This window comes from Chiloscyllium punctatum, chromosome 48, assembly GCF_047496795.1.
Source record: "Chiloscyllium punctatum isolate Juve2018m chromosome 48, sChiPun1.3, whole genome shotgun sequence".
NCBI classification, from domain to species: domain Eukaryota; kingdom Metazoa; phylum Chordata; class Chondrichthyes; order Orectolobiformes; family Hemiscylliidae; genus Chiloscyllium; species Chiloscyllium punctatum.
Genome location: NC_092786.1, coordinates 42,183,799 through 42,211,486, shown reverse-complemented (window position 1 = coordinate 42,211,486; position 27,688 = coordinate 42,183,799). Strand labels below are relative to the sequence as shown.

The 27,688-nt window shown below is 42.8% G+C and overlaps 1 protein-coding gene across 1 annotated transcript in view; it reads right to left on the bottom strand.

Annotated features, from left to right (window-relative positions):
* The window catches only part of LOC140468936 (WD repeat-containing protein 72-like), a 300,146-nt gene that overhangs the window by 216,264 nt on the left and 56,194 nt on the right, over positions 1-27,688 (bottom strand). The window contains exons 10-13 of the mRNA XM_072565060.1: positions 21,837-21,978; positions 19,942-20,187; positions 9,962-10,182; positions 8,161-8,356 (exon numbers count right to left, since the gene is read on the bottom strand). Coding sequence (XP_072421161.1) covers positions 8,161-8,356; positions 9,962-10,182; positions 19,942-20,187; positions 21,837-21,978 — 805 coding nt within the window. The remainder of the gene's footprint in view (positions 1-8,160; positions 8,357-9,961; positions 10,183-19,941; positions 20,188-21,836; positions 21,979-27,688) is intronic.

Here is a 27,688-nt window from a genome sequence, read left to right as displayed (position 1 = left end):
AAACGGCAACCTTCCACAATGACTGCTGATGCCAACAAAGGTGACAACAACATTCATTTATCTTTGCTCCAGTCTACAGAAGGCAAATTGCCTTTGGAGAGCAGCGACCATTGTTACGTCGACAGCTACAACGATCATCCTCCATCAGCACGATCCCATGGCCAGTTAATTTGTTCTCCATTCTGCTGACTGAAGGAGATGCTGGCTTGGACACGGGAGAATTGCTTGCTCTCCTTTTAAAAGTCACGCTACAGGATCTAATACCTTGGAAAATGTAATCATCAAAATGAGTACACAAATGGGTATAAATAAGACAAAGACTGTGCAAAGGTAAGCACTCAGCAAGCAAAGATTGTGAAGAAAAGCAGCTGCAGAGATGTGGCCTAGTACATGTTGCAGGATTTGGACATTTTCCTTCAGGTAGAAGGGTAAGTCAGGACTAAAGAGTAACATTGGTAAAGGGGGCAGGAGATGCATTGTGGGATGGGTGGGGGGGGGGGGGGGGTGGTGGTGGTATGTGAGTGTTTGTCTGCCTGCTGAACCAGGAATATACACACAAGGAGGTTGATTTGAAATATGCAGAGTTAGGTAATGAAGATGACTGTTATCAGCTTCCACTCTAAGTTGGTACAAGCAGTTAAAGGAAGCAGTAAAAGACATGGAGCACATTTTCCCCCTCCAATGCGGGTAACGGCAAGAAAGATGCAAAACTATATCAAGAATGAAAGAAATCGCATTCAGAACATTAAGAAAAATTTTCCCGATATTCCCCTCAAGCTTGAGGATCTCGCCATAGAGTGTTGATTATCTTACTTCCATGCAATTACTCATCTCAGTTCTACATCACTTCCAATTCTCCTCCCTTTCATTAATTGCTGGCATGTCGATAAGGGGGGATACCAAGCAGCTGCAATTCACCAAACTCCAGTCCTGATCATCACAGAACTCCTCCTTCAGAAGTCCCTGCACACTCATCACCTTCTCAACTCTTCAACTTCATAAGTTGGGGGTATCAGAAGCCTTAACACATCACCATGTCTGCTGCTGCTTGGACTAACTCAGACGCCACTTCAGAACTTCAGCTCTTTCTGTGGAACTCAAGGGTTCCTATGACTTGTGTGTTTCTGCCAGGGTGCTTGGTGCATAGGAACAGACCGGTGTCTTGTACACTGCCACAGGATGCTTTTGTGCTGTCAGGGACAAATGCACCTTCTAGCTCACAGCTTGCTTTCTTAGGACACATTTGCTTTCGTGTTTACTCAGAGACTGCCAGCCTCTGGGTCACATCACTTTCTCAGCACACGCTGACTTCAGCACTGACTTGCAGCTGGTTCAGTCTGTGTGGGTCACATTGCCTTCGTGGCACCGCTGGGTCGTCCATTCACAGTTATGGGCAGGCCTTGCCAGTTCCTCTAGCTGGAAATGGTGTTTAAATCAGCAGGGAGAGGCAGGCAAGCGGGACGCCCTGACCAGTCCATCTGTCAATCAGATCGGAGATAGAGATGTTGCTTCAAACAAGCACATGCTTCAAACAAATGGCCATGTCTAAAAGCCAAAGGGGAGCAGTCCTTAGTGGGCTGATGGGAGGACTACAGTCAGTCAGGAAGTTACTGCCACAGTCAGTTAAGGGACACATCCATTTACACCACAGGAGGTTGGCAATGGTCAGGCAGGGGCTTGGTCTGTGCAGAGTCCAGAGATCTGTATCCTTCCACTGGACCATAGTCAGCCCTGCAGGACACATGCTACACTTCAGGGATTACAGACTTATCAGTCAGGGTGCTGTCGGATCATCACTCTAGGAGAATGGTTACCTTTTCCTGTCATGAGACAAAAGGAGGGAATGAGAATGATGGAAGCAGATGTTAGAGCAGTTGGTGGTTTTGTGTGAGCAGGAGAGGAGCTGAGTGAATCAGTAGGATGTCCAATTGGCAGGAAGGATTTTTTTCCAAGACGTTTTTCAGGGTGGAGCACTACCGTTTGAAAGGGTAGTTGCAGCCTTCAGGATCTGAAGTGACGCACACCTGGGCTTGAAATATGGCAGCAGAGGGCGGACAGTCTGTGCCTCACTTGCCCCCAAATTCCCCAACTACGTAACTGATGAGGCGCGGACTGGAAGGCTGTATGCAATAATGCATTCCAGGCCACTGTGGTCTGGATGCAATGAGTTTACACTTTAACAATAGCTGAGGAAAAAGCCATCCACAGTCTCCCAAGTCGTTGCACCTGTTTGTTAGAAGCAGAGAATATTACATTTAATGTCTCAATGAACAAGTGAAGCAGTGATAGAATAGCCAACAGTGCAGAAGAAGACTGTTCGGCCCATCGAATCCACACTGACTCTCCATAGAGCATCCTACCCAGACTCACTCCACCTACCCTAACCCCCACATTTCCCATGGCCAATCCACCTCGCCTGCACATCTTTGTACTGAGGGAGCAGACCAGAGCACCTGGAGGAAACCCACGTGGACATGGCGAATGTGCAAACTTCACGTAGACAACTGCCTGAGGGTGGGATCAAACCCGGCCACCTCGGAGGCAGCAGTGCTAGCCACTGAGCCACCATGCCACCCACTAATCTCTCCAGTAGCCACTACTCTCCTCCTGAACTGCAACACAAGCCGATTTAAGTGGAATTGCAAATTTTGCAATGGAGTTCTACATCATCATGAAGCAATAGCTGTCTGCCCTTGAGGGAAGTTAATACACTGTGAGTGAAGTTATTACCAACTATCAATGCACCATTTCCACGAAGTCTTCATTAACAAGGATTTAACAGTCTTAAAGTTGCCTATGTATTACCACGGACAACTGTTCACAGAAGCAATGTCAAGAGAAGGGACAAGAGTGAACATTGATTTAGTAGTTTGTGAGGCTGGCGATCTCAATCTGTTCATGTTCTAACACTTAGAGAAATATATCCTGCCACATTGGGGAACTTTGCAATGGCATTCTCTGTCAGCAAGCTGAAAGCTAAATGTGTAAACCACAGAGAGAGAGAGAGAAAGATTGTTCACATTTGTGAACCAGATGAAAAGATGCATCAACCAGATGCAAAGGGACAGGATGAGAGAGCGAGTGTTCAGGAAATATGAGGGGGTGGAGGGAAAATAGGAGAAAGGGGTAGGGTACAATGTCAACTAATTTAGGGTCTGCTGGCTTTTACAAAGATAAACTCGGGGTAGAAACAGCCTTTCATTTTTAACCCACACAGCAACATTTTTGGATGCCTAAACAAAAGTGAAGCATTAGGCGTGACATATTCTGGTCTTGCACCAGCACAATGGAGCACAGCAGCTGCACACTTCCATTGACCTGAAGCCTGAGTTAGTTTCCATGACATTTTGTGTCAAAGAGCAATGCAATTTTATAACCCTGGGTTTAAAACTGTCAGAGACCTGCAAGAACAGGCCATATTCAGACTGCAGCATGCTTTCAAAGTAAAATAAGATTGATTTTTGAAGGAATAGAAAAATCCTTGGGAGGAATGAGAAACAGAACAATTTATATTACAGATAAAAATGGAAAATCATTTAGTGATTGCTGGCAGAAAAATTTCCAGACTAATATTTGACTCGTTTGTTTAAAATAGCTCCTTAATTGGAAAGCTAATTTCATATATTTAAACCAGAAATTCTCTCACAGTACTGCTTGACAATGTCTTCAGATGAGACGTTAAACTGAAGTCTCTGTCTGCCCTCTCAGTGGATGTAAAAGATCCCAGGACACTATTCTGAAGAATATTTAGCCCTGGTTTTCTGACCAATGTTTATCCTTTAATCAAAATGCTTGAAAACAATTTTCAGGCCACTGACATATTGCAGTTTATTGGGAATTTTGCTAATTGGCTGCCATGTTTGCTACAGTACCACATTGTCTACACTTCAGGAATATTTCATTGGCTTTAAACACCCCTTGATTAAGAAAGGTGCTATGTAAATGCAGTCCTTTCTTTATAACAACGTTAGCATTTTACATAGAAGAGTACAAAAACAAATAATTTAGCTCAACTAATCCACATTGACCAACAGCAGAATGTAGAAATTATAACATGAAGAATTTGGTATCTTGGTTTCAATTTAAAGTGGATTTTTATTAATAAAAGTAACTATAATTTGCCTCTTTCAAATTTACCATTTAGTTACAGTAACAACCATCAGACTTCTTAGCAGATGCCTCCTTTATCAAAAATCTATACAGTAAGCTATGTAGATGGTGACTATATGACTGGTTGCTATAGAAACCAGCCAGAAAGCTACTTCAATATTATTCTGACTGAAGGAGATAGAACCTAGGAATTTAAAACACAAAATTCATTATTTTTTTAAAAAAGGTCTCTATCCTGTTCTCCCTCATTTCGTACATTTCTCCTGCAGTTTATCTGTTCTTACATTATAGTAAGCCCTTTCAGGCACACTTACATATTTTCTCTCTCTCGGCCTTTTCCACGTAGTTCCTCTTTGGTTTCACTGTCATGCTCACACACATCCACTCTCCCTCATGCATCCACTCTCTGTCTTTCCTTCAACTATGTTCAAGATCTTTGCCACACACTCCCATAGACCTGGATTGGCCACACTTACATGCGCACCCATCTTCATCATTAAATCATAAATGTGGAACAGACATATGCCATTCAGCCCACTGAGTTTATTGTGCCATTCAATGGATTCAAGGCTGATCTGATAATCCTCAACTCCACCTCCCTGCCCTTTCCCCATAATCCTTGATTCCCTTACAGATTAAAAACCTGTCTTACTCACCCGTGAATATACATAATCACCCAGCCTCTATAGCCCTCTGTGATAATAAATTCCACAGATTCACTATCCTCTGAATTCTCATCTCTCTTATTCTGAGATTATACCCTCTGGTCCTAGACTCTCCCACAGGGGAAATGCAAGTACATCTTCCCTACCTCTCCCACACATGAATATGCACAAACATTTGGTATTCTTTTAACCCAAGGGCAATCTCTCTCACACAGACACATGTGTGTCACAACCCATTCTCATCCAAGCATGACACGGTGGCACAGTGGTTAGCACTGCTGCCTCACAGCACCAGAGACCTGGGTTCAATTCCCACCTCAGGCGACTCTCTGTGTGGAGTTTGCACATTCTCCCTGTGTCTGCATGGGTTTGCTCCGGTTTCCTCCCACAATCTAAAAATGTGAAGGTTAGGTGAATTGGCCATGCTAAATTGCCCTTAGTGTTAGGTGTAGGGGAATGGATCTGGGTGGGTTGAGCTTCAGCGGGTCGGTGTGGACTTGTTGGGCCAAAGGGCCTGTTGCAACACTGTAAGTAATCTAATTTAAAAATGTACATGGCTGCGTTATCAGACATGAATTGTACGTCAACAAATGTACAATTTGTTATCATACAATTGTGTTTGATATCAACAAACACATTGACTTGGATCCCATTTACCACCCCTGAGAAAAAGAAGAGGCAATGACATCACCATAGGAAATGATATCACCACAGGAAATGACATCACCAACACAAGGAAACTCAAACATATAAATAGGAAGCGGGCTACACTACCAGTGCTTCATTCGGAGGCTCACTGAAGGTGTTACCTAGTCTGGTGACGAAATGTCTGAAAATGAACCTTCCAGCTCAGCGAGCAAACTTACATCCAGAACCTCAACCTGAGTTACTAATCTTCTCAAAACTCGCTAATAATTTCAAATATCAGAAGTTTACTGTATCATCGGGATCTCCATGACATCCAAGTGGTCAGTTGAGGGTGCGAGTGAGAAGGCTCTCTGCTGCTAAGTTTTATTTAAGGCAAAGTTGCAGTATTATTAAAGTGATTTATGTTTTGGATAAAGAATAACAGTGATCTGAATACCCTCTGCATTACGTTTCTGTTACTTACTGTGTGTTTTTACATTGATTATGTGGACCTCTTTATTATCCGGAATATTTGATCAACTGACCCCCTCCTGGTCTCAAAGGTGTCAGTAAATAATAGGATTATTGTTGTGTCAGTGTATATAGAGGAACCTCGATTACCCAAATGTCGATTATCTGAATTTCAGATTACCCAAACAAGATCACAAGGTCCCAATGCTTGGCTAAGATGTTACCTGAACATTCGATTATCCAAACAAAATACTTACCGCCCGCACTGTTTAGATAGTCAAGGTTCTTCTGCAATGAGAGCTGGATTCTTGGGAGCTGGAGTGCATTATCTCCTTAGAACACTCCATGCTCCTGTAGTGGGCAGAGTTGGTAACTTGGAGATAGTGAGGACTGCAGACACTGGAGATCAGAGTCAAAATGTGTGGCGCTGGAAAAGCACAGCCGGTCGGGCAGCACCTGAGGAGCATGCGAGTCGACATTTTGGGCATAAGCCCTTCATCAGGTTGGTAACTTGTCAATTAGGTATTTTAATTAATTGGAGGAGGGTTCTAAAAATAAAGTTTTTTTAAAAAGCTGGCTTCTTTGGGTTTCCGTCCCACTTGCCAGTGTGGGTCACAATATTGCCAATCAAATCGGTTTAACAAATATGAGCTGGGTTCCTCCCCACTGGAGAGCTCAGCTCTGGACTCCAGGGAAATGGTCCAGAAGTGAACATTGGAAACTGATGTTAGTGCTAAACTATAGATTTATAATAAAATCTTTGTAAATCTCTGTAAGTCTGTTACTGCCTCATTTAGGTTATGGATATTGGCCCGCTAATCAAGGGTGGGGGTGGGGCACTGCAGAATTAGGAGGTGAGTTAACTACAACAGATTTCCCATACCCTGACCCACTCTCATAGATACAGTATTATTGTGGCCACAGTTCTATTAAGTTTCTGGTCAATGGTAACCTCCAGAATGTTGATGACGACCGCATTCATTAATGACAACGCCACTGATTGTCAAGAGACACAACTTAATGCAACTTGAGTTGAAATAATTTGGAGAAACAAATGAGCAGAATGGCAAAATGCATTCTGCACTCAGACTAAAAGAATCACAGCAAGATATCTGGAATATTGTTAATACAACACACCCACAGAGATTTCAGCCTGGCAATTGCAATCACAGGTTTATTTGTCAATTCCCTGAAGCTAACAGAGTAACAGCTGGGGGACAATATAAAGACCAAGCTGACACTCTTGAGAAGGGCTGTGAACTGAATGAAGCTGCTTAAAGATACAAAATACAACTTTATGGTACGGTTTATTCAAGGACATCGAAACAAAATCACAATGAGGCCAATGCTTGTGGACTGAGTGCTCTACAAGCTTTTCCTCAATGACAAAGGTGCAACATATAGACAAATGCTTTTCCCTACAATGTGCAGGGTCTGTGTTTGAATATATTTAACATCTAACATGCATAAATGAATCAGACTGCGTCTCATAATACAAGATGAATTATATGTCCCTGAAATTTAAACATTTGCAGGCTGATTTACCCTGTTTCCATGATATTAGGGAGTAAGATTTCAAGTCTTAGCTTTAATCTTCAGACAGATGGGGGTGAGTTCCACATCAATTTATATTCTTGCCAGGACTTTTCTGCATCTGTATCACGCATAATGATCATTATGAAAGTGATCGCAAATAGCACCTCAATTGTAAGATTAACAAAATATGTGTGAAATCTTTCCATGGCCCAAACACCTTCCCATCTCTGTAACCTCCTCCAAACTTTGGAGAATTTTGCAGTTGCGGTCTCTTGTGCCACGCCATCAGCAGCCGCCTATACTCGAACTCGTTCTATAAAACCCCTCTGCCTCTCTAATCTCTTGGCAACACTGAAAAACCTATCCCTTGGCCAAATCTTTAGTCAGCATTAATTATATCTTCTTATATGGCTCGGTGCCTAGTTTTGGTGGAAAAATGTTCCTGCAAAGCACTTTGGAGAACTTCACTGTTTGTAGTGTTGTACAAATTCAAATTAACGTTGTTGAACAAAGGCCAGAAATCCATGTCACAGGATTAGAATGTTAACGTGTGTAAAGTTACCTGGTATTTTTATTGTACTTACTCTTTGTAATAGAATCATTAGTACTGTCAGCAGGCAAGACTAAATTTCAAACATCCTGATGCAAATCTATCTGCAGAATGTATAAGAAATCGATCACCTGTGCTAAGCAAAATTCAGCAGAAGAGTTTGTAGAAAGCCTCAATAGGATTCAGGAGATTTTTGCATACCAGTCTCAACGTCCCAAACATATGCTGCTCCATCATCACATCCAACTACAAGGAGGTCTTCTGCTGGACGCCATTTTATTATCTTCACTGGTGAAAGATGTTTTCTTGCATGCATCAAGCATGTTCGGTATTGAAGACTCAACAACGTGACAGAATTATCATTTGCTAAACAGCAAATGCACTGGTGTATCTCTGGCTAATGAAATAAAATGAGTGACACGTTTAGTCTTTATGAAGTAAATGTCAAAAAGAATCACATGTTCATATCTTAATTGTGGGGGAATGCAAAGAAACATTGAATTGCACATCTCTTGGAAACAGAACATCAGAATGGTATGGGGAGCAGATGGCCTAGCAGCATTATCACTGGACTGTTTATCCAGCGACCCAGGTAATGTTCTGGTCACCTGGGCTCACATCCTGCCACAGCAGATGGTAGTCTTTAAATTTAAGCTTTTAAAAAATCTGGAATTAAAAGTCAAATGACGACCATGAATCCATTGACAATTGTCAGGAAAAACCCATCTGATCCTTTAAGGAAGGAATCTGCCATCCTTACCTGGTCTTGCCTATATGTGACTCCAGACCCACAGCAATGTGGTTGACTCTTAACTGCCCTCTGGGCAATTAGGGATGGGCAATAAGTGCTGGCCCAGCCAGCTAGTCTCGTTCCATGAATGAATTTTAAAAAACCCAGAATTTGCCTGAGAAACCCAACAGGTCTACCCGCATTTGTGAAGGGAGATACAGAGTTGATGTTTCGAGTCCAGTGACCCTTCTTCAGATCTTCTGATTAGTCCAGTTCTGAAGAAGGGTCACTGGACTCTACTCCATGTAACTACTTTCTCTCCACATATGTTGCCAGATCTGCTGAGTTACTCCAGTAATTCCTGATAATGTGTCAGATGTTCAGCATCTGCAGTTCTTTGTTTTATGTTACAATTGTTGCTCTTTGACAAGTGCAAAGCTAAACAAGCAGCAGCAAAGAGCAAAGAACCTGGCTCAGGGCCAGTAGTATTTTCATCAACTGCAAAAATTCACAGAAGCCCTTAATGACCCCCTCTTCCTTCCCTTTCCCAAACTATCGTCGCCTGGGTTAGGCATGGTTCAAAACCAGCAGTCATCCTCAAATCCCTCACTCCCAAATGGCTGAATCTTCATACAAAGTCCTAAAAATGCATAGTGTTAGCTTTTTGTTGTCACAATGGAGTCGCTCCTGCCATCACCCAATGAGAGACATGTCCAGCACTGGCAGCTGGATAACAATTAGAATCTGGGACCCTGCTGTTTTTGTTTCTTTGACCCAGATGTGCTGCTGCCAATTATAACTCCCCTACCGTGCCGTGACTGAAATCTTGCACAGAAAATGAAATAGCTGCTTCCTTATGCCATTATAGAATGTATTTGTAATTGGCACAGCTTGGTACTGCAGAGAGGGAAATGATTATAGTTATCGTAGCCGTGAATGTGAGCCCTGTGCAGAATTCTGCTCTGGGACACAAAGCCTTAGTTATGTTAGGCACTGCGCCAGCAAATATATTGATGTGCTTTCCAATGAGTACATCTAGCAAAGAAATGATTGTATACACACCATTACAATGCACATTACATCCATTTAAAACCTATTAAAATGTTAAATACAGTAATAAAAATGCTTAATATACAACATTTTTATATCAACATCAATATCATGATTTTATCATCAGTAAATCAATGGCTTATTATTGTCCCAATATGTCATAATTCAATCGAGTCTACAGTGTGGGAACATTTATTTACTTCCGTTTTTATCAGTACTTACACTGCAGTCTTCTGGACATACTGACAGGTTCAGTACTGGGCCTGCGTGCAACACAAATTTGTGCAGAACTTCTCCTTTGAACATATTCCACCAGATCACATTCGAATCCTCGTCCCCAGAGACCAACCAGCTGGTGTCAAAGGTCGCAGATTTATTGCATGGGTGGAGGAGACAGGTGACTTTAGCACAGTGACCCACCAGAATCCTGTGGGGTAACCAAGCTGAAAGAACAAATGCCTTTTAATCTTAGAATTGGATTTTCAATGTTTGAAACAAAGCCCTTTGTACCAAAGCAGACACTTTGCAGACACCTCACCTGACAGCTCCAGGTCAACATCTTAAAATTGCATGGGAGGGGGATTAAAAATCACCATTTTACTAGGTGAAATCTAATTGGCATTATTATGTTCACTATTTCTAGGGGATTTTTTTCAGTACTGTTGCAAGCTACAAATAACATCAAAGTACCCACATTATAGCTCCCTCTAGCAACTAACAATGTGCAGCCTGCAAACATATATCCTTTTGTTCTTGACAACATGAGGAAAATTCATTTAACAGATCCCATGGTACATAGAAGAGTGAAAAAGGCATTGCTAGTACTGTTAAATTAAGTTAACGCCTTGTGCCCCTAAGTGTAGCCTTTTATTCATTCTTGGGACATTCTTGAACCATTGTATCAATTTGGTGAAAGTGATCCCTCGTGTTGCCAGATATATAGACACATGAATTTGATCCAACCACAATGAAGGAACGGTGATAGAAGTCCAAGACAAATTGGTGTGTGAGTTGGAAAGAAACTTAAAAATGGTGACATTCGTGTGTCCTAACTGCCTTTTACACAGTGGCATTGTGCAAGGTAATAGTTTGGAAAGAGTTAAATGTTGAGCGTCAACCATTTCAAAGATGCTACACAGTCTGTGAGTGGACACTAAAGAGTTCAGTACAGGTTCCCAAAGGGAGATGATATGTTTCATATAGTTCCCCAGCATCCTTAGTGATTATACCGAGCAAGTTAATGTAAACTGTATTTATCACTATCATGCAACCAACCTACTTTATTATGCAAGGCAAGCACCTCTTCTGTTCAGACTCACCAATGGACTATTTGCCTCTACTGATACTTAGATAGGACCTAGACTCAGCACAGAGAAAGGAGGACCGGTGGCAGTGAACAATCCAAACTGGAATACCATATGATGGTACTAGTGGTAAATAAAGATATAGCAAGTGGGCATTTTAGGTTTGATTGATGCTACCTACAATGGTGTCTTGCTACAATACATGTTATAGGCAATATACAATGTGATCAACAATACACCAGCTCTACAGAAGTGCATCTTGAATCTGGTGTTTGGCATGTCTATCTCGTGGGATCCTTCATCCTGGATGGTGTTGAGTTTCTTGAATGTCATTGTAGTAGGTAACAGCCAGAAAACTGGAGACTGTTCCATCATACTCCTCACTTGGGCCTTGTAGGTTTGAACAGTCAAGAGGTAGGCCACTTGAGACAGAATATGAAGCCTTTCCCATCTATTGTACAGAGTGGTGGCAGGTAGTGAACAGATACCCCTGGATATTGGTGGTGAGGGACTTGGTGATGCCAGTGAGTGTCAAGCGGGTGGGAAATATGCTTGTTCTTGCCATTAACCAACAAATACTTTTTCAGATCATGATGCACATGGCATAAAATTCTTTATTATCTGAGGAACAATGAATGGAGCTGGCCTTTGTGTGTAACCATCAGTGGACAGTCTCATGTCTGGCTTCAGAAAAGAGGGAAGGTCATTGATGTAGCAGCTGGAGATGGTTAGATACTGCCTTTGAGAACACATACACAGAGATCCTTGTGGCTGCAGTAGCCCCACGCAACTACCCCTATACCTGGCATCACTTCCAACATTGAGAAACTTACCCATTGATCATTTTACTGGGAGTATTTGGTCCCAGACTCCGTCAAATACTACCTTGATGTCAAGAACAGTCACATAGAGTCATAGAGTCATAGAGATGTACAGCATGGAAACAGACCCTTCGGTCCAACCTGTCCATGCTGACCAGATATCCCAATCCAACCTAGTCCTACCTGCCAGCATCCGGCCCATATCCCTCCAAACCCTTCCTATTCATATACCCATCCAAATGCTTCTTAAATGTTACATTTCTCTCACCTCTAGAAAATGGAGAGAAATAAAATTGGGCACCTCATCCTTCACTTGAAATTTGTAAGAAAATTACTGACCTCTAACTGATCTTGACTCGATAACCTCCTCTGGCCCCTCAATCCTCCAAGATGCCTGTGCTCCTCTCACTCTGCTCTTTTGAACACCCCCAGATTTAATGGCATCAAAACGGGAGGGAGTAGTATAGTTGCAATACTACTAGTCCAGTAACTCAGGCTAATGTTCTTGGGATATAGATTTCAATCCCGCCATGCCAGATGGTGAAATTTAAATTCAGTGAATACATCTGCAATGAAAAGTGAGTCTAATTGAGACCACAAGACCATTGCCAAATGTTGTGAAACCCATCTGCATTCATGTCCTTCAGGGAAGGACATCTGCCATTCTTAACTGACGTGTGACGTGTGACTCCAGCCCCATAGCAATGTGGCTGATTTCAAGATGCCCTATGAAATGGTCTCACAATCCACACAGCAGTATTAAAACCACTGCAAAGCCAAAACGAAGGAATTACCTTGGCCCTGGAAACCTAGCCTTTCAACTTGCAAATACCTTCTTGTATCTAAATTGGAAGCAAATTCCTTAGATTAGCCGACAGCTTGACATTGTCCATAAGGTCCAATTCCATGAATACGACTGTATCTCAGAAACCACTATCACCTTCCCTATCTCACCATCAAAGCATACCTGCCAAAGGCAGTGGGACAATGGTATACTGTCAAGTAGGAGTTGTGGGGTCGAGAGTGTGGTGCTGGAAAAGCACAGCAGGTCAGGCAGCATCCAAGGAGCAAGAGAATTGACATTTCGGCCATAAGCCCTTCATTAGGAATGGTGCTTGTGGGTCAGGGATCTGAGAAATAAATGGGAGGGGGCGGGGTTGGGAGGAAAGATAGCTGAGAATGCGATAGGCAGATGAAGGTTGGGGAGAGGGTGATAGGTTGGAGAGAATGGTGGAGTGGATAAGTGGGAAAGGTGATAGACAGGTCAAGAGGGCAGTGTCGAGTTGGAGGTTTGGGACTGGGATAATGTGGGGGGAGGGGAAATGAGGAAACTAGTCAAATCCATATTGATCCCTTGTGGTTGCAGGGTCACAAGGCAGAATATGAGGCGCTCTTCCTCCAGGCATCGGGTGGTTAGGGTTTGGTGATGGAGAAGCCCAGGACCTGCATGTCCTTGGCGGAGTGGGAGGGTTAGTTGAAATGTTCAGCCATGGGGCGGTGGAGTTAGTTGGTGCGGGTGTCCCAGAAATGTTCTCTGAAACGATCCACAAGTAGGTGTCCTGTCTCCCAGATGTAGAGGAGACCACATCGGGTGCAACCAATATAGTAGATGACATTGGTGGAGGTGCAGGTGAATTTCTGTCAGATGTGGAAGGATCCTTGGAGGCCTTGGATGGAGGGGGAGGTGCAGGCACAGGTTTTGCACTTCCTCTGGTGGCAGGGGTAGGTGCTAGGAGTGGGGTGTGGGCTGGTGCGGGTGTGGATCCGATGAGGGAGTCGCAGAGGGAATGCTTTCTCCGGAACGCTGATATGGATGGGGATGGAATTACGTCTCTCGCGGTAGGGTCCTTCTGGAAGTGGTGGAAATGGCGGAGGATGATGAAGTATATGTGGAGGTTGGTGGGGTGGGAGGTGAGGACTGGGGGGTTCTGTCCTTGTTGCATTGGGGGGGTTGGGTTCGAGGGCGACATGCACAAAGTGGAGGAGATAGGCTGGAGGGCATTGTCAACCACATCGGAGGGGAAATTGCAATCTTTGCAGAAGGAGGCCATCTGGGATTTTCTAAGGTGGAATTGGTCATCCTGGGAACAGAAGAAGTGGAGGCAAAGGAATTGGGAATAAGGGATGGCATTTTTACAGGCGGTAAGGTGGGAGGAGGTATGGTCAAGGTAGCAGTGGGAGTCGGTGGGCTTGTAGTAGATGTCCGTGATAATTGGTCGCTGGAGACGGTGATGGAGAGGTCCAGAAAGGGGAGGGAGGTGTCCGAGATGGTCCAGGTGAATTTGAGGTCAGGATGAAAGGGGTTACTGAAGTTGATGAACTGGTCAACCTCCACGTGGGAGCACAAAGTGGCGTCGGTACAGTCATCAATGTAGCGGAGGAACAGGTAGGGGGTGTTGCCAGAAGGTGGACTGTTCCACGTATCGCACAAAGAGGCAGGCATAGCTGGGGCCCATGTGGGTGCCCATGGCTACCCCTTTGGTTTGGAGCAAGTGGGAGGATTGGAAGGAGAAGGTTTTGAGGGTGAGGACCAGTTTAGCCAGGTGGATGAGAGCGTCAGTGGAAGGGTACTGATTGGAATGGAGTGAGAGGAAGAAATAGAGGGCTTGGAGACCTTCGTCATGGCAGATCAATGTGTACAGGGACTGGATGTCCTTGGTGAAGATAAGGTGTTGGATTCTGGGGAATCTAAAGTCTTGGAGGAGGTGAAGGGCAAGGCTGGTATCCTGAACGTAGTTGGGGAGTTCCTGGACTAAGGGGAACAGGAGCTGTACCTCCACCAATGTCATCTACTGTACCTGTTGCACCCGATGTGGTCCCCTCTATATTGCGGAGACAGGACGCCAACTTGTGGATCATTTCAGAGAACATCACTGGAACACCCACACCAACTAAACCCACCTTCCCGTGGCTGAACATTTCAACTTCCCTTCCCAATCCATCAAGGACATGCAGGTCCAGGGCCTCCTCCATCGCCAAACCCTAACCACCCGACTCATGGAGGAAGAACGCCTCATATTCCACCTTGGGACCCTGCAACCACAAGGGATCAATGTGGATTTCATTAGTTTCCTCATTTCCCCTCCCCCCACGTTATCCCAGTCCCAAGCTTCCAACTCGACACCATCCTCTTGAACTGTCCATCACCTTTCCCATCCATCCACTCCACCGTTCTCTTTGACCTATCACCTTCTCCCCCACCTTCGTCTGCCTATCGCATTCTCAGCTACCTTTCCCCCAACTCCACACCCCTTCCATTCTTCTCTCAGCCCCCCCCCCAGCATAAAACTGCACTAACCAATCAGTGCAGTATTAGGCTACACTACAGCATGAAGTCACAGGAAAGTTTACAACAATGGCTGCAGAATGGTCTCACTCACTTCCTGAGAGTATACATCAAGAGATACTTTTAACAAGGATAAAACAAGACTTTTTAAATGACTTTTACCAGGTTCCCTCTCATGTTTAACAATATAATAGTGGAAAGTGAAGAAATAAAGAAGTATGTCACTGATATAAACATGTACAGCATCAAAACATTGCTGCTTCTTTTGAGAGGTGAAATGAAAGCTGGATATAAAATAATATCATATGTGGGGATTGGATTTCAAAATAGTAGCTTAGTTTCAGCGAGTTTTGAGAAGATTTGTAGTTCAGGTTGAGGTTTTGGATGTAGATTTGCTCAAACCTATAAATAGAAAGCAGGAATTTTCAGCATTGCTTCGCGTGAGGTCCACTGAAGATGTTACCTAGTAAGGTAACAAAATGTCTAGAAATGAACCTTTCAGCTCAGTGAGCAAACCTACATCCAAAAGTGGCATAGTTTATTTTTACTTTTGTGAAAGGTTTTCTTTAAAATAAACAAAGATGAGAGAATCCTTCTGGAACAATGACCTAATCCAGTCTGTGTCAGAGAGCAGCTGGTTGTAACCTGCTGTGGTGTTAATAGAAAGTTGTTAATATTATGCTATTTATGGCAGGTACAGTAAACATGTAAGGCCATTCACTTTGTTTTCAGTTCAGAAGAATCAAGAGCAAGTCTTCTTTATTTTTTGAATACTTTCATTGAGGTTCTGTATATAATAGGCATTGCAGAAACAGGAACTGTTGCCAAGTTGTTTTTATTTGCAAACAACCCCTTCTCTAACTCCTATTCAAATATTAAACAACTTGCCTTGTTCTCTCTAAAATAACTCAAGTCTTCTTTATAAATGCAGTTGGAAAGGTAGAACTGTAATTCAGCTCAGAAGACAGCTGCCTTGAGTTTGGAAGCCAGTTTAAAAGAAGGATTCAGGCCAGTTCAGGGAATACATTACATCAGCTTATGAAATTTTCAAACAAGAGATTTGGTTGGAAATCTGCAGAGCACTAGAACTGAGAAAGTTCAGGCTCACAAATCTGTGAAAAGTTCATGTAAACAGATTAGGAAAAGTCTCATTGACCTGTTACCACAGTCTGCAAGAGACAACTGAGAATGAGTTGGTTAAGTTGAATCTTGCGGAGTTGAAATGCCTGGTAATTCTTCTCTGAATTTGAGACTGTGTAAGAGATAGTGTTGGCAAACAGTTTTGATGTGCATTTTGAAGTTGTTTTTCACGTCAAAGATACTGAGGTCGCTTTGTTTGTTTTATTTGTTCTTTTGTGTAATAAACCTCTATTCTGTTGTTAACTGTCATGCTGGGATCTGACGTGTCTAGTAGTACTTTTGTGAATATCAAAATATTCACACTGAGGCATGGATCAGAAGTGCTAACAAAATGCAGCAACAGAAATAAAGGAAGATGATCACCTCGAAGAGTCTGATGAAAGCCCACCCACTCACATGCTACAACCGCAAAGGCTATAGACATGATCCAAGATTTTGCACTGAAGTGTGAAAACATGGAAAACATATCTGACTGTAACTCATCTGGAGATAACACATTAAGTGGAAAAAGATTACTGAGTTTTTCCTGAGTTAAGTCCCAATGTTTTTCAATGTCTTTTGCTGCCCAAGGTCAGGCCATTGTAAGGTGTGAACAAATTGAAAAAAATAAAGACATTTCACATATTTCCTGCATCACTGTGTTTTCATTTTTTTTTGACACAGAACACATTTGTAAGCAAATTGGGTTACACAGGGCTTCCTTGGTTACCTCGGAGCTCAGCTTAACACAAACCTGTGGGTGGGTTTCCTATGATCCTTGTGATTTTATTGTTCATCATCGTCCCTTCACTATCATCGTTCCTTTGTTCCTAACAGCATTATGGATGTATTTACACCATCGCCCCGACATCAGCAGTTAAGAATATGGTTTATCACTAAGGGTAATTAGGGATGTGCAATAAATGCTGAAGAGCCAGCGAGGCCCACATCCCATGAATGAATAAATTAATAAATATTGGATATGCTTTCAACAAGGTAAAAACAATGACTGCAGATGCTGGAAACCAGATTCTGGATTAGAGAGGTGCTGGAAAAGTACAGCAGTTCAGGCAGCATCTGAGGAGCAGGAAAATCGACGTTCGGGCAAAAACCCTTCATCAGGAATAGAGGCAGAGTCCATCTTTATTCAACTTGGATTTATTCACAAAATCAAACACTACAAGTATAGAGACCCTCTCTCGATTCACCACCTCAGTGGCAACATAACTTATCAAGTAATAGAAGCTCTCCTGCCTGTTTATCCTTACTCTTAAGTTATCCAATTAATGAGTTATAACAATTCATTTTATCTAACTAAATCTGCCTTGCTTCAAAATTAGATTTTGTAATACTGTATTAAGAAAAAGGAGGTCTTGTGCTAAAGTGGGTAGCATCCCTGTCTCTGGGCCAGGAAGCTTTAGATTCAAGATCTTGATGATCAAGGGAGCTGTGTCCATAAAGTAACTAACAGGCTGAGCATCGATTCCTTCCAACACATGTCAGCGAGAGTGGTTGGCCTGTGGAATTCATTGCCATGGAGCGCAGTGGAGGCCATGATGTTAAATGTCTTCAAGGCAGAGATTGATAAATTCTTAATCTCGCAAGGAATTAAGGGAGACAGGGAGAGTGCGGGTAAGTGGCATTGAAATGTCCATCAGCCTTGATTGAATTCGGAGTGAACTCGGGCCGAATGGCCTTACTTCCACTCCTGTTTCTTATGGTCTTAACTAAGTGACTGAAAGAAATTTGAGCCTCTACCATCCCTATTCATGGACCCAGTCTACAACGTACATGTTGCCACCGAAACTTGAACTTCCTGAGTGATCTGCTACATGCCCACCCATTAGAAACAATGTGACGTGGCAAACCGTATATTAGATTTGGTTACATTTTCCCAAGCAGTTGATGCAATTACCAGTGTCTCAAAGTAAGAGATTTTCTTTCATGAACTCAGGAGAAGTCTCTGTTTGACCTGTAAAATGTTTAGTGTGCACTAAGTGAGTTACAAATTAATACAGATTAAATTTAAGCAGATTTTAAAACTCTTCAATGCTGACCTCAGAACGAATGGGAGATTCGCCAATTGCATGACACATTTTTACTTCATCCGCAAAAACAAACACCATCTCGTCAACAAAATACATATCTAAAATGAAATCAGGTCAGCTATCTCAGTCATAAAACTGTAGATTCAGACATTAATTATAATGTACTCAGAAATATTGAAATCGCTCTCAGCCATATTTTAAAAGTGGCTCGTGAATTCAGATTCAATTCATGCTTGTCGTGTTTGAATTATCTTAAGCCCTTAGCTAACAATAAATATACAGGAAAGCTTGCTTGAAGACATTAAACATCTTAACGAATATAACACGTGGAAGATTTTTACTTGCTGAGCACATGGAGTTCTGTATTCATGAAATTTTCCTCTCAGTTTGCAAGTAACCTATTGATGAGTATTTAAACGTTCAGTTTGTACAGCTAATGGAAGACAAAACTGGAAATTATCTGTTTATCTGTCTGTCTGAACATGTGATTTTTCACAGCAAGTCAATATTTTAAAAGTTATCATTTTTTAAATTCCTCATCCCTCCCTATTTCCGTATTCTTTTCTAGCCCTTTGAGATATATGCACCTATCTAATTCTGGTGTATTGAGAATCCAAAATTTTAATGTCTCCACACTGGTGATCATACCTTTAGTGACTAAAGTCCTAAATTCTGGGATTCCCTCCTAAACCATTGACATCTCTCAACCTTACTTGCCTCTTGTAGGGAGCTGTTTAAAACCTACCACATCAATCAAGATTTGGCCACCTAGCCTATCATTAAGTCAATTAGTGCCAAATTTTGCTTTATGACAATTCCATGGAACATCCTGACATAGTTTATTCCATTGAAGGTGCTATATAAATACAATGTGTGCTTGGTGCTGTTGTAATGTTTGGGGATAGAAACCCATCATATTTCGATGAGTAGTTTGCTGTTGACTAACTTTCATTTTGACCAGAAAATCCAACTTACTCATTTCTGAGCTGATTTTGCAAAAGCCAGTGACATTCCCTAAGATAATGGCTGAAGATAAATTGAGGTTGACATTTTCTAATCTTTTTAGACTTGTTATGTGACGAAGCTTCATTTTGTAAATTCAGCAGGATATCCCCTATTTTCTGGTTTCATTTTGTAACACAAAATAACTATTTCCTCACAAATCTAGTTAACTGGTGGGGAAGTCAAATATACCAGGGAAGCACCACTACCTATAATTAGCCTTTCTCAATGTCTGCTGGGGTTTCACAGGACAAGGGTGAGAGATATTGTCTCATCACACAAAGCCTTTTGGTTTCTCAAATAAAGTTACAGACAAAGTTTATGTTATTATTTACCACATATTTGTCTTTATACTATTTTACTTCCTGCCCTGTTGTAATTAAATGGCAACTTCCATTATCTATTAAAAATGAGGCTGGAGAGTGAAGGTGGTGGGGGAATAATTAAGGTTTTGAAGTATTAAGTGTGAAGCTATAAGGAACCTAAAACCAAGGTGCAATTCAAATGTAGAAGGCTTTCAGCCACAATAGCCACAAATAAATGAATACATCACTTGGGTAATTTGGATTCTTGGACAGTGAGTGTTTTAAAAAAGCTATAACATTTGTAACAAGATCAATACCTTTCAACAAGGAGTGTTCCACCAGGAGTTGAGCCCGGGCAGCATGCAAGCCAAGGGTAATTATAATTCTCCCGTTTTCACATCCACAAACCAGGTTATCGAGATTGGGAATATAGACACTTGCGGTAATCAAACCAGTTTGGATTCCATTTGGGAGTACACCAAGCTGGCCAGTTATTTCTTCCGTCAAGATCTTATGTTGTTCAAATGCTTCTTGAAGACTCAACGTCGTAGCTATCTGAATTTCTGAAAGTTTAACATAAGAAATGTACAGGTAAAAGAAGGTCCTTCAGTTCACTTGATCTCCAGCATATTGACTACCTGTCCTCTCACTATGTTCTAGCAACCTGCGCTCAAATCCCACAATGGTGGAATTTTTAATTCAACAATGCAAAATTTGGAATTAAGGATCTAATGATGACATGAAACTATTGTTGATTGTCAGAAAGACCAGTCTGGTTCACTAATATCCTTTAGGGAAGGAAATCTGCTATCCATACCTGGTCTGGTCTACATGTGACTCCAGACCCACAGCAAAGTGACTGACTCTTAACTGTCCTCTGGGCAATTAGGGACAGGCAATAAATGCTGACCTGGCCAGCAACGCCATGTCCCATGACCGAATAAAACAAACGATAAATTCGGGTTAGATCTCACGGAATACAGGGAGAACTAACCATTTGGATACAGAACTGGCTCAAAGGTAGAAGACAGAGGGTGATGGTGGAGGGTTGTTTTTCAGACTGGAGGCCTGTGACCCGTGGAGTGCCACAAGGATCGGTGCTGGGCCCTCTACTTTTTTTCATTTACATAAATGATTTGGATGCGAGCATAAGAGGTACAGTTAGTAAATTTGCAGAAGACATCAAAATTGGAGGTGTAGTGGACAGTGAAGAAGGTTACTCAGTTGAGAAGTGGCAGATGGAGTTTAATTCAGATAAATGTGAGGTGCTGTACTTTGGGAAAGCAAATCTTAGCAGGACTTATTCAGGATTGGAAGGTCATGTTGTGGCTGTACAGGACATTGCTTAGGCCACTATTGGAATATTGCGTGCAATTCTGGTCTCCTTCCTATCAGAAAGATGTTATAAAACTTCAAAGGGTTCAGAAAAGATTTACAAAGATGTTGCCAGGGTTGGAGGATTTGAGCTATAGGGAGAGGCTGAACAGGGTGGGGCTTTTTTCCCTGGAGCGTCGGAGGCTGAGGGGTGACCTTATAGAGGTTTATAAAATTATGAGGGGCATGGATAGAATAAATAGACAAAGTCTTTTCCCTGGGGTTGGGGAGTCCAGAACTACAGGGCATAGGTTTAGGGTGAGAGGGGAAAGATATAAAAGAGATCTAAGGCGCAACTTTTTCACACAGAGGGTGGTACATGTATGGAATGAGCTGCCAGAGGAAGTGATGGATGCTGGTACAATTGCCCCATTTAAAAGGCATTTGGATGGGTATATGAATAGGAAGGGTTTGGAGGGATATGGGTCAGGTGCTGGCAGGTGGGATGAGATTGGGTTGGGATATCTGGTCAGCATGGACAGGTTGGTCCAAAGCGTCTGTTTCCATGCTGTACATCTCTATGGCTTTATGACTATGACTCTAAATACAAAGCACAATTTCAAGCAGCAAAATTTAAAAAAAAAGAATGAAGAGACCTGGCTAATTTTGAAACTTGAATGAATTCAACATAGACAAGTTTCCACATTATATATCAGCATGTATAACGATAGAGATAAAACCAATTACCAGAAAAATGTGAAAATACTTTTATATTTCTAGCTTAGAGGATGGTATTACAATTATTATTGGATTTTCATGCACTTAGTTTGATTTTCTTTTCCTCATCAATGAAAGAAAATCAATCAGAAAATCAGGTTCTGGCAAAATTCACTTTTACCTTGAGGGGAACCATCACGGTTGGCCATTGGGACATCAGGAATGTGCCACATGGAAATCGTTCCTGATGCTTCACCAGAGAACAGAATCTTATGAAATGGTTCTTTACGCTCATTGATAAAAATCAGAATTGTCTGAAGAAACTGAAGAAGATAACATGTTGGAAAAATGTTTGTTTCATCTGTTATGCAAGGCTGAATTTGCCTTCTTCAAATCTTAATGTAAAAACTGATCTTTTCTGCCTAATTTTAAAACACTTCAACCATTTCAACCATGTCAGAAATTTCATATCGAGATGGAGTTTCGTAATAAACTGAACCTAGTAAATCTCATTGTTCTACCCATTTGGCACCTCAGGTACTTATTGAATCAATACCTGGAGCAAACCTCATTTCATCGGCTTCAGAAATAAAGCAATGAACAGAAATTCCACTTGAAAACATTTCGATTCATCTGCTCCTTCTCCATGTCTCATTGTTATTATTTTAGCTTCAATTTTTTTTCCACCCAGTCTGCTAATTCTCAATTTCTTTTGTTCAAAGAGGTTTTAAACACTGCCACACCCACCGTTTTTCTTTAACCCCCCAAGCATTTTGGATCTGGGAACTGCGTGCCAAAAAAACTCTGATTCTTTGAGAAGTACCTCAATAAGGCTGTTTTGTCAGCAGTTTAAGCTCAGTGGTCAAAAGGCTAATCTTATCTTTGCTAGTGCCCTGACAATGTTATGTGTCAGAAATATCAGTAGATTTTTTAAGTGTCTTGCATTCATACTCTGTTTTACAGGTTAGTGCTTCATAACATGGCTGGAAGTGGGATGCTCCTCCCATGATTGTTGGTTTGCACGTGGGTGGAGAGGGCATAAAATCAGGTCCCATTGTGGTGGCAACACTCCTGTCACCTACTAACTGCCAGTGTCACCCCACCAGCAATGGGGATGGTGTCAAAGTCACCAGATCAGAGCAGACCAATTCATAGCCACTTAAAGGTCTATCTCCCACCCTCACTTGAATTTACCAGGGGTATAGGGTTCCTTTTTCAAGTAACAAGGCCTTTATTGTTGACTGCTGGAAGGGAGTAAGGGAGGACTGCAGATGTTAGAGATCAGAGTCAAAAAGAGTGGGGCTGGATAGGCAGCATCCGAAGAGCAGGAGAGACAATTTTTCGAGCATAAGCTCTTCATCAGGATTGTGGGGGAGGCCCAAGGGGGCTGAGAGACAAATGGGAGGGAGGTGAGGCTGGGGGGAAGGTAGCTGGGAATGCGATAGGTGGAGTAAGGTGGGGGGGGGTGATGGTGATAGGACGGAGGGGAGGGTGGAGTGGATAGGTGGGAAGGAAGATGGACAGGTAGGACAGTTCAAAAGGGCAGCGCCGAGTTGGAGGATTGGATCTGAGATAAGATGGGGGAGGGGAGATGAGGAAACTGGTGAAATCCACAGTGATCCTGTGTGGTTGAAGGGTCTTAAGGCAGAAAATGAGGCATTCTTCCTCCAGCCATTGGGTGGGGGCTTGGATTTGCGGTGGAGGAGGCCCAGGACTTGCTAGCTCTTGACGGAGTGGGAGGGGGAACTGAAGTATTCAGCCACAGGGCAGTGGGGTTGTTCAGTGCGTGTGTCCTGGAGATGTTCTCTGAAGCGTTTCAAAAGTTGGTGTTCTGTATCCCCAGTGTACAGGAGATCACATAAAAACAATAGACACAGTAGATGACATGTGTGGAGGTGCAGGAAAGTCTCTGTTGGATGTGGAAGGATTCTTTGGGGTATTGGATGGAGGTGAGGGGGGAGGTGTTGGTGCAGGTTTCTTACGATGGCAGGGAAGGTGCCAGGAGGGGAGCGTGGGGGGCATGGACAGAACAAGGGAGCTGCGGAGGGAATGGTCTCTGCAGAATGCAGATAGAGGTGGGGAGGGAAATATGTCTCTGGTGGTGGGATGTGTTTGTAGGGGCGGAAATGGCCGAGGATGATGCATTGTATCCAGAGGTTGGTGGGGTTGAGGGTGAGGGCCGGGGGAGGGGTTCTGCACTTGTTGCGATTGGAGGGGTGGAGCTCAAGGGTGGAGGTGTAGGAGGTGGAGGAGATCTGCTGGAGGGCATCGTGGACCACGTGGAAGGGGAAATTGTGGTCTTTGAAGAAGGAGGCCATCTAGGATGTTCTATGGTGGAACTGGTTCTCCTGGGAGCAGGAGCTGGCATTTTGACAGGAGGGAGGGTGGGAGGAGGTGTAGGCCAGCTAGCTGTGGGAGTTGGTGGGCTTGAAGTACCTGCTGCTTAAGCACCCTGTGCCCAAAGGAGGCTTTCCCATTAAGGTACTCCCCTGTACCCTCCATGACCTTGAACCCAGTCCTTCGCTCTCATTACCAGCCTTGCAGGCTAGCCTGGGGAAACCCAGGGCTCACCAACACCTCCCTCCCATTTGTCTCTCTGGCTCCATTGCAGGTTGCTTGCAATCTCAGCTCTCTGTGGGAGAGCTACCCACTGCCTGATTGGCCAATTGCTCTCATTGGGGGTGGGGGAAAGGTTCCTTGTCCCTGATAACAGTGAAAGTGCCACACAGATTGAGCTAATAGCTCGATTTGAGGTACGAGAACTTAGCCAAGCGGGTCTCAGTTTGTCCCTGAGTTTTAAGCTGAGGGAGAGGGCACTGTTGCTGCATAAGAGACTTGCCCCCATCGTATCAGGAGAGGACAATTCTGTAAAATGGCTGCCCCTCATTTCAGCGTCTTATTAGAGAGAAAAATGTACAGAACATACAGTTCTCTTGATTTAATACACACACAAGTAAAATATTACTGCTTCCTTCAAGATTCTATTACTTACATTTATGAGGTAGTCGAGACAGTAAGACTGAATGTCATAGACTGATAATCATCCATATTGCATTACAACCCAACAAAGCAATCATTAAAAGTCACTTACACTCGAAGATTTACAGCTAGAAGGCAGCTTAGTTTACACAGGGTGTTAATGCCATAACGAGGTGGTAAGGACATAGACTTGATGTATTATCTTCTCCCATCTGATGACTTTTAAATCTTCACCAGGTGCCTCAAGGCAACAGCGCCCAGAGGGAGGGAGGTAAAGTCAAACATGAAGTCCAGTCAAACTACTCTCATCTACCCTTTAATGACCTGACCGGTTTCAGAACAGCATTCCCAGTGGCTCAGAATTCAAAGCCCAGCCACCTTTATGATCATGTGGGAGACACCATCAGTATTCAAGATGGGAAAGGTGCCAAACTCTATACAATATAATGAGAGCAGGACAAAGAGTTGTCACAGAAGCTAGCTGTGTGCGGCTCTGTCGCAGCCAAGGGGCCTGACCTTCCGAGCTAAAATGTTGGAATTACTGCCTTTATATGAAAAATATTGGAGTGAAATTGTGACATTAAATGCTACCTTACAAGCAATGCCTCGGTGATAAAAATTCTCCTTAATGGTACTTTTATAATGGCTTTAAACAAGATGAAAAAGGAACTCAAAACCGACACTTTCCAAGATTGTAACCATGTTCAGCAGGACAAAACATCAAAAGCAAAATCTCTTGTCCTTTCTATCAGCACGCTAAAGCATTTGATGGTTCTGATTAATGCCATACTGAAATGTGTTTAAATGCTTGTAATGTAACATGGAAAGGCATTAATATCAACGTTCAGATGATGTTTTAATTGACTGTGCTGTGCTCTTAAGGGTTACGTCATCTGAACCTCCAATTAGTGTGGTGCCTTTGTTCAGCTTGCTTTCAAGTCCCATATAGATTACAATTGTTATTACATTTCGCTGCAGTCCATTCCCATCATATCATAAAAATGTCTTTCTAAAATACTTGCTCACCCAATTAAACCCATACAGAGTTTTGTGGAAAGACTTATCGATAAAAAGAGAAGTGCAGTTCCTCTCTGTAAAGTGGTGGTAGCTCTTCATCATTCAAAACGCTTCCAGCTAAACCCTCAGTATTCTAAGAATTATATTATTTCAGGTATTCTTATTTCTAATTTGTACAAAACTGAGAAAACATAAGTGTTTATCCCAGCCTGCCAAAACTTTAATACAACTGCTGAACAGTACCATACTTGTTGTAAATCTGCAGGCTTGGTTTTGAGATCCTACCAGAACTAGGAATAGAGGCAGTGGGCATTGTAAGTAGTGCCACAGGACTACTTACTTTTCAACTATGACCCTAGTTCTACATTCTCCCGCAAGAGGAAATATCCTTGCAACATCCACCAGCCAAATCCCTCAGAATTGTATTTGTTTTAATTAAAGTCACTTCTGAACTGCAGAGGAAGCAGACCTAACCAGTCTAGCCTTTCCTGTTTCAACAATCTGCTCATTCTGGGTATTAGTCTAATAAACCTTCTCTAAACTACTTCTAATGCGTTATCGTCTTTCTATAAGTTCAGTGACCAGTACTGTACACAATACTCCAGATGGGTGCTCACCAATATCCTGTGTAACTGAAGCATAATGCATTCCATTCCCCTCAAATAAACAAGAACATTCTATTAGTTTTCCTGATTACTTGCTGTACCTGCATACTAACCTTCTATGGTTCATGCACTGAGACACCATAGTGGCAATGAAGGCAAGTTGAGAGCCTTAAGTGGGCAGTTAAAGGCCCCAAGAGGCCTTAGGACAGGTGGCCTACAGGTGGTGCCCTACCCAGCTCTTCCAGATGTTACTGCGGTGCAGTGGTAGAGTACCTACCTCTCAAAGAGGAGGCCTGGGTTCTAATCTTAACTGCTCCAGAGGTGTGTTGCCACATTTCTGAATGAATTGATTATCACCGAGTTCCTGTCTTACGGAGATCAGGGCAGGGTGAACGGGAAGGCAGTGAGCTAGCCACGAGATATATTTCATGTGGCCCCTTTCACCCACATGTCTCCGTCCTGTCAAAAATCTGCCTGGAGTGCGGAGCTGTATGAAAAACAGTTGTGGATGTTATGAATATATTGGTCAATATTAAATGCATTATGGTATTCAGAAAAAAAAATCACCTAGAATGTGGCTCTCGTTATCACTGAGCAGCTGAGGCAAGTCACGTGGATGGATTGAAGAGGTGACTCGGTCAGTACGTGATGGGAAAAGGAGTGGAAGGATATTCTATTCGAGTTTGGTGAAGTGGGAGGAAGTGGGAAGAGGGTGGGAGGAGGCTTGTGCAGAGGATAAACACCAGTACAGGTCAGATGGGCCAAATGGCCTGGTACAGTTCTCTGTAGATTATGTTTGAATATCAGTGGGTGGCACGGTGGCACAGTGAGCAGCACAGTGGCACACTGGTTGGCACTGCTGCCTCGCAGCGCCAGATACCCGGGTTCAATTCCTGCCTCAGGCGACTGACCGTGTGGAGTTTGCACATTCTCCCCGTGTCTGCGTGGGTTTCCTCCCACAGTCCAAAAATGTGCAGGTCAGGTGAATTGGCCATGCTAAATTGCCCATAGCGTTAGGTGAAGGGGTAAATGTAGGGGAATGGGTCTGGGTGGGTTGCGCTTCGGCGGGTCGGTGTGGACTTGTTGGGCCGAAGGGCCTGTTTCCACACTGTAAGTAATCTAATCTAATCAATTGATTCATATTTATTTCTAACTGAATTGATACCTTGGAATAATACAAAAAAGTTTTGTACAAGTACACACTAATACTCATTGCAATTTCAAGGCAGAATTTAAGAAAGCTGGACATGTCCTTCCACCCCATTGTCTTTAAAAAAAAAGTCCTCAAAGATTTCTTACTCAAGGTAGCTCAAGACCACAAAACTCTCCAAGTATATGCATAGAAAAATCATTGTAACCTGTCAACAGTTTTAAGTGGATTCAGAATTTAAACACATTTTAGAATTACAGTGCATTGAACATTAAATTTTAT